General features: G+C 47.4%; 1 protein-coding gene across 1 annotated transcript in view; it reads right to left on the bottom strand.

Moving 5' to 3' along the window:
• Positions 1-1,513: 1,513 nt before the first annotated feature.
• The window catches only part of FAM134C (family with sequence similarity 134 member C), a 12,713-nt gene continuing 975 nt past the window's right edge, over positions 1,514-13,251 (bottom strand). Inside the window, exons 2-9 of the mRNA XM_015426599.1 lie at positions 11,252-11,358; positions 8,707-8,737; positions 7,599-7,725; positions 6,718-6,802; positions 5,636-5,773; positions 5,127-5,209; positions 4,621-4,753; positions 1,514-3,964 (exon numbers count right to left, since the gene is read on the bottom strand). Coding sequence (XP_015282085.1) covers positions 3,528-3,964; positions 4,621-4,753; positions 5,127-5,209; positions 5,636-5,773; positions 6,718-6,802; positions 7,599-7,725; positions 8,707-8,737; positions 11,252-11,358 — 1,141 coding nt within the window. The 3' untranslated portion in view covers positions 1,514-3,527. The remainder of the gene's footprint in view (positions 3,965-4,620; positions 4,754-5,126; positions 5,210-5,635; positions 5,774-6,717; positions 6,803-7,598; positions 7,726-8,706; positions 8,738-11,251; positions 11,359-13,251) is intronic.

The raw sequence follows: 13,251 nt of genomic DNA, 5'->3' as shown, positions 1-13,251 counted from the left end.
CACTCGGCATCAGTCTCACTGGGTGACTTCAAGCACGTCACACTCCCAGTCTAATCTGCTGAGTATAAAATGGAGGAGAGGGAATCATCTGCCACCATCAGCTTTCCAGGCGGAGGGTGGGATTAAAATAGGACCTATAGGCAGATGAAGTAAACCGCTGCATCTGTTTTCAATGCCACCACACAGCATGTGTTTTTAAAAAAGAATCCTATTCCTCCTCTTAATAAAGAGTAGAAACCAAATGAAGTGATATCCTGTAGTGATAAGAAACACCGTAAGCACCTTTTCCTTGCATGTCATTTTCCTCCAGTTCAAGAATCCCATTTGGTGTTTGAGACAAATCTGTTCAACGGCAGACTTTTAATTCTGGATTTTGCTTTGGACCAATACAGCTATCCTGTACCTTTGTCTAGAAATACCATAGGAACCTTACCCCTCACTGCTCCAAGGTAGATGTGAGTTTTCAAAATTCCCATTTTAAGTTAGTCACTGAAGTGAAGAGCACATGCCTGTATGTGAAATGATTGAACATTTTCCAGAACCAAAAAGGCTGCTGGCTTGCTAGATTCAGGAACAGCAGAGATAGGGAAAAGGAGATAATGCACACGCATCTAATTTCCAAGGGTTGCTGTATCAGGAATTTTTTTAATGTTGCAAAATAACACAACTGAACATTAAAAATGACTCTTCAAAATTAGCTTCATGTACCAAAAATGTTTTTCAGCACACAACTTTGGAGTTTTGGGGAAACTGGTTTCTTTGGCTGCTTTTATGTTCTATAAAAACACAATCTGTTAAATCAGGAAATTCAATCATAGAATCACAGAGTGGGAAGGGGCCATACAAGCCATTTAGTCCAACCCCCTGCTCAGTGCAGGATCAGCCTACAGTATCTCCCAACAAGTGTTTGTCCAGTCTGCCAATGAGGGGGAGCTCACTACCTCCCTAGGCAGCTGATTCCACTGTTTGGTTTCAAGGATTACCAGTGCAAGGCTATGGAGAATTATAGCCTTCTAAGTCCATTATAACTCAGGCTCCAAAAAGAACTGGGGCTGAAAGACTAAGAGAACACGTTCCTGACACAGCATAAAGTTCAGACATCTTCTTCCAATTTCTATGCTTTCTGGAGCACAGCTTAATTTGTAAAAGACTTAACTCTCTACTGCTGTGGGTTGGGAGGCGGTGGTTACCGTAACGAAAGAACAGAAACAAAGCAAACTGACTGTTCCACAGCAACGTGGGCCACTATAAACATTCTTCAAAGCAAGGCTCAATATTACAAAAGTGGAGGAATAACAAAGGACCTGAGTTTGTTTTGAATTCTTTATTTTGCACCAAATTAGGGAAGAAAAACACTTGACAAAAAGAGAAATAACATCTCACTATTAATATAGTGGAGAATGTGTGGTCTTATTGCATCGGAATTTTATTTGAATCCATAGAACACAAAATCTGATAAACTCAGTTGCTCACCTAAAGTTATTAGCGTTTTGTTTAAATTACCTTTTTTAAAAAAAACTGTACTGTGACAAATTGACCTATGAACAATCACAATGCTGAATACTTATAAACACTAGAAATGGCAGTTAATACCGTATCACCACACAAATGATATAAAACCAAGCCATTTACAAAGCACCACCCAAGATTCTTCCGCAAACATTTGTCAGGCATATAGAATTTAGACCACCACATTACTGCCTGGCCAAGGAAACAATAGACAGAGTATAGCAAAGGTTTTCAAATGCTGTCAAGAAGTCTAAGCATCCTCGATTGAGGCCCAAAGAGGTGCACATTAGGGTGGAACTAGAGGACCACCTGAGAGCCAGGCTCTCCAGCTGGATATAAAGTGTTAGAAATGGTTCAGTTCTGCAGATTCACATGTTCTTACAGGCTCATGGATACAAACTCCAAAATGTGCCATCATAGCATTCTCACAAGTCTCTGGTAATCACAGAAGTTCACCAGAATGGCTTTGTGCTAAGCAGAACTTTCTGGGGTCCATTCTAATAGTTCTGCACACAACAAACACCCCCCCACCCCCACCCCACGGTGATATATGGAATTCTATACAGGGAGCACCAGAACTGTGAACATATTAGCTGTCGCATCTCCACAGTGTGCGGAGGCCTGTGTTCTTCTGCAGGTCAGAGATGCTGGTTAAAGAACACAACCCGTGCCAGCCTTACGCACACAAAGAGCCACAACAGTGTGCGAACGACAGGGCCAGGGCCACACCGTTCTTATGATCCCGATACCATCTGGAAATGGCTCGTTCTTGAGGAATGTGGTAACATCTCCCAGCCATGCAGGCAGTGCGACTAAGAACAAGAATCCCCAAATGTGCCACCCATTTTGAATTTGGTTTTTACATTGTTCTAAGGAGTTAAAACAGAGTTGCCGTAAGGTCACAGAGTCCTCCGAGAAACAAAAGTGCCTCACGCTCCAGCTGGCATCACCAACACCTTTCAGACAATTCTCAAGCCCCAAAGGCCCACTTTTTTTGTCATGCTTAAAAAAACGGTACGAGTTTTGGGAGAGCCAGAGGCCTGTGGACAGCAGGCCTTGTTCATCTGATTTTATCACCAGTTGAATCTGTGACCTGGGCTAGTAGCCGGACTCTTCTACATTATCAGTCCCCAGCATAAGAAGGGGCCCACCTGAGCTCAAGGCCAGGAGGCTCAAAAACCACGGCGGCCGCGGGACACGTCCAACCGGCAAGCCTCTGCCAAAAGGGTCACACGCTCCCGGGTCAGCGAGGAAGCATGTTCATGGCTACCACAGACACGTAGACGCTGGCAGTGGCTGGGGGCGCAGGGAGAGGACTGAGCTGACCTCTGACCACCGGGCCATCCTGTCCCCACTGCTTCAGCCTGAAGGTTCAAGGAACTGATGTGGGGAGGGCCAGCCCAGCATCTACATCTATCAAAAACACACTGCACAGCAAGCGCCTGGATAGGTCCAGCAAGGTATGAATTTGGAGTCATTACAAATGCAAATGTTTACTGGGGGTAGGGAAGTGGCTTCCAGCACCCCAGAGGTGGCAAGTCAAAACTTTCTTACGTACACAGAGTACAAACGCATTTGATAGGATCGGGGGAGTAAAACCTTAATTAGGGTTACGGTGTGATGGTCACCTTTGTTGCGCATGGGACTTTAGGACTTGCTCTATGTAGTACTTGGCTTCCGATCCCAAAGGACGTTAAGTTCCTTCATCTGACTTATATTCAGGAGGCACTGGGAGACTTAATGGTCTCTTGTGGGCCTATTTAACAAGAAAAGCCACAACAGCAGGAGTAAGATTTTGGCTCTGAACAAGCAGTTTAACAGGCAGCAACCTAAGTGAGGTGCGGAGCACACACTTTCTATAGCCAGTCTCTGAATGTGCCAAGGAGGAGTTCATTCTAAAAATCGGGCTGCCTCTCACAGTCCCCTAGCCAGGTCACAACCCCACGAGCAGAATACCAGCCTGTTCTCATCCAGGCCACATCCATCTCAGCTCCACTGAAAAGAGGAGGTCGGTCGCTTCACTGGCCACGGGAGCTGGCAGGGTCCATCTGGTTCAGCTCTGACTGATCGAGTAGTTCAAAGTCGTCTCCTTCAGCATCGGTGTCCAGCTCTGAGCTGGAGGTCCGGAGGAAGGCTCTGCCACTGTGCTGCTGCCTGCTGCCACTCGCAGAGCCCAACGGGGAGCTCCCAGACAAGGCCAGCTGGATCATCCCTCTGGTCATGAAACCAGCCAAGTCCCCTGTCAGGGGGAGTGCGGAGGGCCCCGCCCCCAGGAGGGACTCTTGGTCGTAGGAGAGCCGGAGATCCTCCGGGCCCTGCGCGCGGAAGGCGAGGCTTGGAAGGCCTATGCTGGTGTCGTCCTCGTCGTCTATTCCCGTCACCTCAGGGTTGATGGAAGGGAAGTCTGGGAGATCCCGGGCAAAAGATTCCTCAGGGTCGCTGTGCCCATCGAGGTCTAAACAGGGACAGACGATTCGACAGTTAGACCCACGATCTGGCGGTTCATCTCGGCGCCGGCGGGTAAACGAGGGTGGCGATCACACGATGATCCTGCAGCGCGGCAAAGAAGCAGTGCAGCGCGATCACACCAGCAATAGCTAGGCGCCGCTGCCGTGACAAACGGGGCCATTTATTTTTTTAAAGCCGAAACGGCACTTTCACTTTTCTCTTTGTGCGCATGCGCCATTGGGTGCTTGTGCGCATCTTGTGGAGACTTGGGGGGGAAAAAAACCTGTTTGCGAAGTGACATGGGCGGGCGCTGGATGCCACCACTGGAAACGCGATCAGACGCCAGCCCTTGCCCCGCGGTTTCCGGAAACTAGTACCTCGGAGGTACTAGTTTTTAACTCTGCATCTTCAGCGGGAAGTCTCGGGTTCGCCACGGGAGCTCTACGCTTCCCAGATGTTGCGGTGTGATCGCGCCCGGAAAATCTGCCTACCTTCCGTCTCTGTAGCGTGGCTAATGCTCCGTGTGACCGCAGCCGGTATCTTTCTTTTAAAGCTACGCCGAGTCTCCTAGAAAGCTGCGAGCTGGGCCAGCGTGGAAGGGAGCGGTTTCTCAGGGTCTGCCTTCCCCACCCCCACCCCAGGCCCCGCCTCCTTCGCCCTCACCTTCTGACCCCTCAGTCAAGGGAGTTTGGCCGCGTGAGAGATTGAAAGTGCCATTGTCGGTACAGGACACTTCAGCATCGGAGTGTTCCGAATCGGAGATAGCCAGCTCCTTGGCAACCGCTGCATCGTCCAGCTGTAAAGAAAGAAAGGTGTCCAGCAAAGCTCTAAGAAAATTATTTTGGGTCACCAAATGGAAACAACACAATAAGAACAAGTTCCCTGCACATTTTACTCAATCAGAAGCAAAATCTGACCCAAGTGGACTTAACCGGTTCTTAAACAAATCCAAATCTCTGCAAAAAGGGGTACCCTGCAAAACAATGTTTTATTCGTTTAAAAAACCTGACCAGCAGCCCTTGAATCACGAAAGGCTGGACAAAACCAATGAGCTCCCTTACCCTCCGACCCAGCAGCGCACACACACACACCCCACTTGAGCCACAGACTCCAGCTACAGCTGTCCTGCCGGGACAAAGTGTAAATGGAAGGTGGGCCTGATCATTCACCTTAGGACAGAAAGCAGCAAGCTCTTCTTCGCTGTCACTCTCATCACCAGCAGCAGGGTGCTTCCTCAACATCTGGTAACGCACTGCATGAAATCAGAGTCCCAAAGAACAGTTATGAAGTGGGAGGGGAAAGCTCAGTATGTCCTCAGAGTAGCAAAGCAGGAGAGAGGGACTGGAGGCAAAGCTCGGCTGCTGAGACACTCCAAGCCAGAAGCTGCAGAGAGCAGGGAGAGACACTCCCACCCCAGCAATACTGAGATGTGTTTGGATAACAAACTACTACAGCGTGGGAAAGAATTCAGAGCTCTCCTCCAAGAAACAGGGCTGAGGAAAGGAGGAGTGGTCAGAGGTAGCCACGAGCTTGTTCTACACTTTCACCCAAGCAGGCAAGGCCCAAAGTCCCTCAGATCACCAGCGAGGAGGAGGAAAACAGCAAGCTCAGTATGCTAATACGCTTCCCGCCCCGTGACTGCTGGCAAGGCAGGATACCAGCCCTGCACCAGACTCACATTGCCTCTCCCTCTGCTTGGTCATCATATAACCACGAACACTGAAGTCCAATCGCTGCAGTGCTGGCTCCAGTTTGGCGTACAGGCGCTGACCTAGGTGGTGGTACACAGCAAGGGGCCACAGGAGGAAGGAAAGCACTAGAGGAGGAAGAAGAGACACAGACGTGAAGCAACCTTATGCTAAATCAAACCAAAGTCAGTACTGTCTCTTTTGACAGAGAGCAGCTCTCCGGGGCCTCAGGAAGACAGGGGTCTTCCCCATCACTTACTCTCTTAGCCTTCTAACTGAAGAGACCAAGGAGTGGCCCTGGGACCCTCTTACCACTGAGTCATGGTGCCTCCCCAGTTGACAAATCAATGGGCTTCTACTCAATAAACGTTTAAAAAGTGAACCAAGTTTGAGTCCAGTGACACCTTTAAGACCAACAGAGTTTTATTCAAGGTATAAGCTTTCACTTGCATGCACATTTCCTCAGATACAATGACATGGAAGTTACCAGTCCATATATACAGGTAGAGGGTGAGCAGTAAATTAGCATACAACATAATGAAGATGTTTAACAAATTCAAGAACCAAACAGGAATAACAAGCTTCGTTTATATGGTTACCCTTTACTGCTCACCCTCTACCTATATGCATGGACTGGTAACTTCCATTTCATTGTGTCTGAGGAAGTGTGCGAGCACACAAAATCTCATACCTTGAATAAAACCTTGTTGGCTTTAAAGGTGCCACTAGACTCAAACTTTGTCCTGCTGCTTCAGACCAACATGGCTACCCACCTGGATCTGTCAAAACAGTGAGAAACCAAGAAAGCAATCTGGGGCAGACACAGATGTATTCAGCATGGCACATTGTGCAGTACAACCCAAGGAAGTTGGTCCTGGCTAAACCCAACTGTCAAACCACAGCTTGACCCTCCTGAACATCTAAATTTTTTTTAAATTTTTTTTTAGGTTCTAGATGAAGAAGAAAACCTTTATTCGGCATAACATAGATAAATCAAATAAAGAAAAAAAAAACTCCTGGGCATCTAAATGCCCTGCCCTATTGAGTGACGGGCACAGCCACAGATACTCACTTGTTAGATAGGCAAGACAGACTCCGGGAATATACTGGCCCAAGGCAGCCAAAAAAGTGAGGACGCTACAGGCTAGAAGGCAGAACTGGAGAAAGAAAACCCCGAGTCAAGTCTTCTGACATTATGGGAACTAAGCAAACCTGTGCAGACACACTTTGGCTGCTGCTACCCAGTGCCAAGACAAAAACAAGGGCAGGACACTTGAGACGCCTTGGGGATGGCATTAGGGGGGAACTTAAGACCTGCGTTTAGACCAAGTTCTGGATGCAGGCAACAGATTGGGGCAAAACCTCTTGGAAGGTAGGTGGGACAAAAGCCTGCAGAAAGGTCCGCTAAGCAAGAGAGCTGCCATAGTCTCCATCTGCCCCTGTGTTTAACTCCCTCACTTGCAATCCTCTAAAGCAGTGGTGGCGAGCCTTTTAGAGACCGAGTGCCCAAACTGCGACCCCAAACCCACTTATTCATCGCAAAGTGCCAACACGGCCATTTAACCTGAATACTGAGGTTTTACTTTAGAAAAAACAACTCATACATTAACTTAAGATGATCTAAACAAAGTAAGGAAAGCAATCCCAAATGCTTTCATTGACTTAAAATTATTTGGCAGAGAATGCGACACTTTAATGATGGTCTGGGCCTGGCTGGGGCGATGGCACCCGTGCCATAGGTTCGCCACCACTGCTCTAAAGCATCACCACACCCACCCGTGGCTTCGTGCCTGCAAAGGACAATTACAGATTTAGTATGCATTCTCCGGAGCATACACAAAGGGGAACAGAAAGACCTGTCACAGTCAGGTCTTCACTGTGTCTTAACCCTCCCTCCCTTTCCTCTTGCCCACTCCCAGACAATGTTGTTTTGGGTATTATTATTTTTTTTACCTTGCCTGGGTTGTGTCTTTTGAAACCCAGCATGCTCCTCATGAAGCTGTCTCCTGTGACCCAGCCTTCTGCCAAATAGTGACACAGTTCGGGAACACTCAGCTGTTGTGGATGGACATAGCCCCAGCTGGAAGGATGAAAAAGAGGGGTATCTCACTGTCCTAGTATGGCAGGGAGCACCCATAATAGCTCGAAGTGGCTCTCCTTATTACACTTACACACACAAGTTCATGATTGTTTTAGCGAGGGAGAATGAAGGCTGAGATGGCCATGGACCCGGCCTGCCTCAGAGCAAAAGCTCCACTTCCTGCCCTGCACTGGCTCCCTCTCACCTGGGCAACATTAGGCGAAAGATGTCTTGCAGCATGTCTTTGCCCATGTCAGGCTCATACCTGCTTAATCCAAGCAGCTCTTTTATGATAAAAGAGTGGCCATAGTTAGGGTTTCTGCATAGGTCTCTGCACCATTCACCGTGTAAGCCGCTCAGAGCCCTTTGGGGGTGAGCGGGGTACAAACTGAAAGTATAAATAAATAAATAAATAAAAGATTTTTAAAAATGCAGCTCTGCCAGCACAAACAGCCGATGACTGAACAAGGAGACTTTTGCATGGAAACCTTCCAGAAGGAAATGGAGATTGATTCTCCATTAAATGGGACACGAAGCAAAAAACTGCCACTGTCAAATGTACCAGGCATTTAAAGAAGGCAATTTACTACAGCTGAAGATTATTAACTTTTTAAGAGTACGAAGGGGTGATTCATCTCAAGAATTCAGCCAGAGATTATGTAAAACATGTAGATACATGTGCATATGGAGTGTGAAGGCCTTAGGATTTAAGAAATTTCCAGACCAGTCCCAATAAATGTTTCACTTAGGATTTAATTCAAAGTAGCTTTACTCCTAAGCATGCAGAGGACTGCAACCAGATTTGCAAAATATGAGGACAAGAGTGTGCGCAATACGCAGGAGCAAAGACACATTCCTTCAGTCCAGTTACTGCATGGCATTCCCTGCTAATAAGTTTGAACTCACAAAACAGGACTGGTATGCAACACAAGCGCAGACCACACAGTACAAAGAAAAGGGATCTGAATTAGTATCTCATACCTCTCACTGTCTAATTCATCAGGTCTTGCCACTAGAACATTAAAAACACATCAGGATTAGTTGCAAGGAAAATGAATGGGGAAATGCTTAGCTGTCTAATTACTGTACTTACTCAAATGCAAGACTAGTTTCCCCCCCGGTATCCCATAAAAAAAGAGGGGTCCATCTTAAATTTTCATACAACATACAGTTATGTCCAATAATATAAATCTTTTTTGTATGACATTTTAAGGGGCGGGGTTATCTTACATTCAGGGGTGTCTTCCTTTTGAGTAAATACAGTAAAACATCCAACAAACATTAACCAACAAGTGTGTTAAGGTGGTATTAGCCAAGGTCCCGCTTTCCTTCTGCATCCGCTAAATTCAAGTATGTACCCAGTTCTGGACCCTATAAACTTGTACAGCCAGGTACAGGGTTATCCTCCCTATTTGTACTTGCCAGTTCTATTATTCAGTATCCTAAATCTTGAGTGAGAGAGAAGGGTTAGCAGTCAATACTGAAGTTGGTGCAAATTAATCTAAGATACGAGATTCTAAAAATATGGAGCACTCCTTCCCAGGGAGATGTGGGCAGTTACCATACATCTACTCTAGAATTGTGTGCTCTTGTGAATGTTAAGGTATAACTCATCCCTTCAAGGACCATAATACACAAGGTGCACTCTGCTGAATAACCCCTATAGGGATGTCCAGTGCTGCTTGCCGCTTAGTGGTTCCGGATTCCCGAGAGGCACGTTATGCTGCGACAAGGACTAGATCCTTCTCAGTGGCGGCCCCTACCTGGTGGAACGAGCTCCCGGAGGAGATCAGGGCCCTGCGGGATCTTATGCAATTCCGCAGGGCCTGCAAGACGGAGCTCTTCCACCAGGCTTTTATGTAGGGGCCGCCGCTCCCACCACCACCAATGGTGGAAATATCATCAAGTTGGATCGCCCTTGATAGCCCGGCGGCAGGGCGAACTTCATGGCTACAAGATTAGCCGATTAGCTTGGACTAATACTGCCGGAATGATACAACTAATGCTGGCAGGGGTAGACCATCTGTAGACCATCTTGGAACTTAAAGAACTTAAAGCACTTTATTATCATTATTAATAGTATGTTATCGATTGTATCTTTGCGATTTTATTGGATTTTAATGAATTTTATGTATGGGCTTATGCCCCTGTAAGCCGCCCTGAGCCCGCTTGCGGGGTAGGGCGGGGTAGAAATACCTGAATAAATAAATAAATAAATAAATAAATAAACATCTGAGATTTTCTGCTCTTTGATTAAAAGGGGGGTGGGGGAAGACACCTATTACCCCCAACTGGTATACTGAACGACAGTGACACGCCCAAGAGTGCACAGCAAGCTTCCCAGCTGGGTAGCAACTTTAAGTTTGGTTTCTCACAACTAACCCAATGCTGTAGTCGCTGCATCAACCTGGGTGTGAACTGAGAACTGGTTATATTCCAGAGATCGAGCAACATCAGGTTCCAGGCTGCAATACCAACCTTACTTCTGAACTGTAAACTCCATATGGAAGCAAACTTTCCTCTTCTAAATAATTCAGACGATGTCAGCAATTTTAAAATTGCTGCAGCTTTCTGTGTTCTGACTGATAAGCTACTACTGTTTTTTTGGTTTAAATTCCTCTCTATGGCTACCTCAATAACAAAACTGCTCTTTAATTTTGTTCATTTGATATCATTATGACTACAAGACTTTATCGGGATGCTGCTCATTTCAGTTCTCAGCCTATGGATGTACTAAAGCCAAGGCCTGGAGTCTCTTCACTTGAGTAAGAAGACTGCTCTTGTGACAACATTTCTTCTGTCAAGGATTGCCGTAGACAGGCCTTCTCTGGAGCCAGGACACCACAACAGAACTTCCTCTGTCCTAGTCCAATAACATGGTTATACAAAACTAAACTGGAAACATGTACTTAAAGCAACGCTCAAAACAACAGCCCATCTCTCTCAGAAGAGGTGAACTGCCAGCTAGATGCTTCAGACCACTGGTCCTCCCGACAGTGGCACAAAAAGGAGAGGTGAACCTCAAAGAGGAACTAGCGACCATAGATACTTATGGGTTAAAGTACTCCAGTTACCATGGTTCATTTTGAACACAAACCTGTCAACACTAATACTTTGTTTCAGATTTCTGTAATCCTAGTCCTTGTACCTTGTTTATTAGATGTCTCATCCTCTTGAAAGCCACCTTGAGTTTCAGTGAGAAAGGTGGACTACAAATATAGTAAATAAATAGGTAAATGCTTGTCTGGCACAGTAACCAGAGTAACGGGACCAATATATTCATATCATTTTTGAGATTTACCTTAGGTGCTTCTCTGTGCCCAAGCCTCCTCCAGCTAGGGAAAGTAGAGCCCAGCCTACAGGATTCCTATCTGTAACCCCAGTTTGGATTAAGGAAATTCAAGATCTTTGGTTTTAGTTGCAGCCCAGTTATTGGGGAGATGAAGGAAAGAGAGAACACCACCACTTTGGAGACATGGGAAGCCAGAGCTGAAATTCTGGGGCCCAGGGGAGAGCTAGTACTCACCTTTTATTTCAGGCCAGATTTTATTCTTCCACTGATCAAAACATACTATTAGTATCAGGATAAAAGCAACCAAGAAGACCAGATGGAGTGACGTCAGAGCAAAGAATCTGAGGGAAAAGTGAAATGTCTTAGATTGCTGAAAAGAGATGGCTGATTTGCAGCTTTCACCCTAGGCAGCATAGAACACATGAAAAGGTCCTTCTGTGGCAACTCGGCCACTTGCCCACACCTAACTCTTTTGGTTTGTTTTTCATTCATAAAGCCACAGTAAGTCAGAACAGCCAGCTCCACCAATTTACAAGACCTTGCCTGTAACTAAGATCACATTTATTTGCCAGAAAACAAGAAAAAATACCTCTTTAAAAGCTTCCCCTATAGCCCAAGAATCTTGCACAAACAAGACATTTCTGCTCTTCTGTCCGAAGCCACTTCCTATTATCACTGTTCCTTGGATGGACTCCTAAGGCTTACCTTATCAGGTCTCAGAGACTAATTGTCCATATTGTCCCAGATTAGCGGTTGATGTGGAAGCCAGATACGGATGACCCAGTGTCACTGGGCCACAGCTGCTCACAACCCAGGGGTGACTAGAAGAGCTGAGCCCCATACACAACGGAGCTCTCGTTCTATAACATTAAAAAGCAGCTGCATGTTTTCCCCCAATATCGAACCCCAGCCCACATCTTCAGAGTCCAGAGGTTACAGAAAAGGGAGATAAAAGATTAAGGCTCCCTATAGACCCACTAGAACAGGGCAGGTTTTTCCAAGGCTTTTTCTTTGTTTAAAAAAATTAAAAGTATGTTAAGATTCACTGTATATCAAGGGGTATCCAAATCACTTGTTACCAAGTGTTCAACTACTACAGAGACAAATGTCATTTCCCTGCTCATTCCAGCCAGAAGCAAGCTCTGCAGCAGGTGAATTAACCAAGAAAACACTGTGGAGCACTAAGCTGCCTTCAAAGTCAATCTGGTCTACTAGGGCCCCGGTCGCACGGGTCGGATTACATGATCAGACGCGCCGGCGGCACACCACGGGTCCTTCCCTCAGCGCCGGCGGGTAAACGAGGGACCGGAGGGGAGTGCTGTGCGCTGGCGAGATCACACCACGGGTGTCTGGAGGCAGCCCATGGCAAACGTTTACTAGTACCTTGGAGGTACTAGTTCTTTAAGGCGCATTGTCGGCGGTAAGCCACGGGTGCGCTCCACTTCCCAGATGTTGGGGTGTGATTGCGCCCGGATAATCCGCCCACCATCCGTGCCTCTCCCGTTGCCGTGTGACCGGGACCTTTGCATGTGATTACAGACACATACCTCTGGCAAGCAAAGCTGGAGCTGAACACTGGCGAATGCCTGAGATATATTGAACAAGAGATGCTGGCTATGCAATCCTGTGTAGAGTTGACACTGGTCCATTCCCACAGCAACAGCTGCCTGGTGACCTGAGGGGCGCCCTGGCCCGCCCTCCCCTGGGAAAGGGGCTCCGAAGCCGCCCCCTCCCCTGACTGTCCAGCAGGCCGGCTCGTCGGTCGCCTTGGAGGCGACTCTGCTGCATTGGCTGTGCAGTCAGGGCTCCTATCCCACCCCCCGCCAGGACTGAAAGCAAGCCAGCAGGGCCGGCCCCAGCTTATTTTGCACCCTAGGCGAGGATCCCTTCTGGCACCCCCTGTGCATTGCCCCCCTCACTTGGGTGCTGCCGGCGGCGGCCAGAGGATTTCCACACTGACTGACCCACTTTGCCCGGCTGCTGCCTCACCCAGCTGCCCGGCTCCTTTCACGGCCCCTGCCGGTGGAGCCTCCCACGGGCTGGCAGGTCACAGGAAGAAGAAGAAGAAGAGATTGGATTTATACCCCGCCCTTCACTACCCAAAGGTGTCTCAGAGGGGCTTACAAACCTCTTCCCCTTCCCCTCCCCACAACAGACACCCTGTGAGGTGGGCGGGGCTGAGAGAACTCTGACAGAAACGGCTCTTTTTCAAGAACAGCTGTGCCAGAGCTTGT

This window comes from Gekko japonicus, unplaced genomic scaffold, assembly GCF_001447785.1.
Source record: "Gekko japonicus isolate JY-2015 unplaced genomic scaffold, Gekko_japonicus_V1.1 scaffold1636, whole genome shotgun sequence".
NCBI classification, from domain to species: domain Eukaryota; kingdom Metazoa; phylum Chordata; class Lepidosauria; order Squamata; family Gekkonidae; genus Gekko; species Gekko japonicus.
Note: the sequence above shows the minus strand (reverse complement) of the source record. Positions and strands in the feature narration are given on the sequence as shown.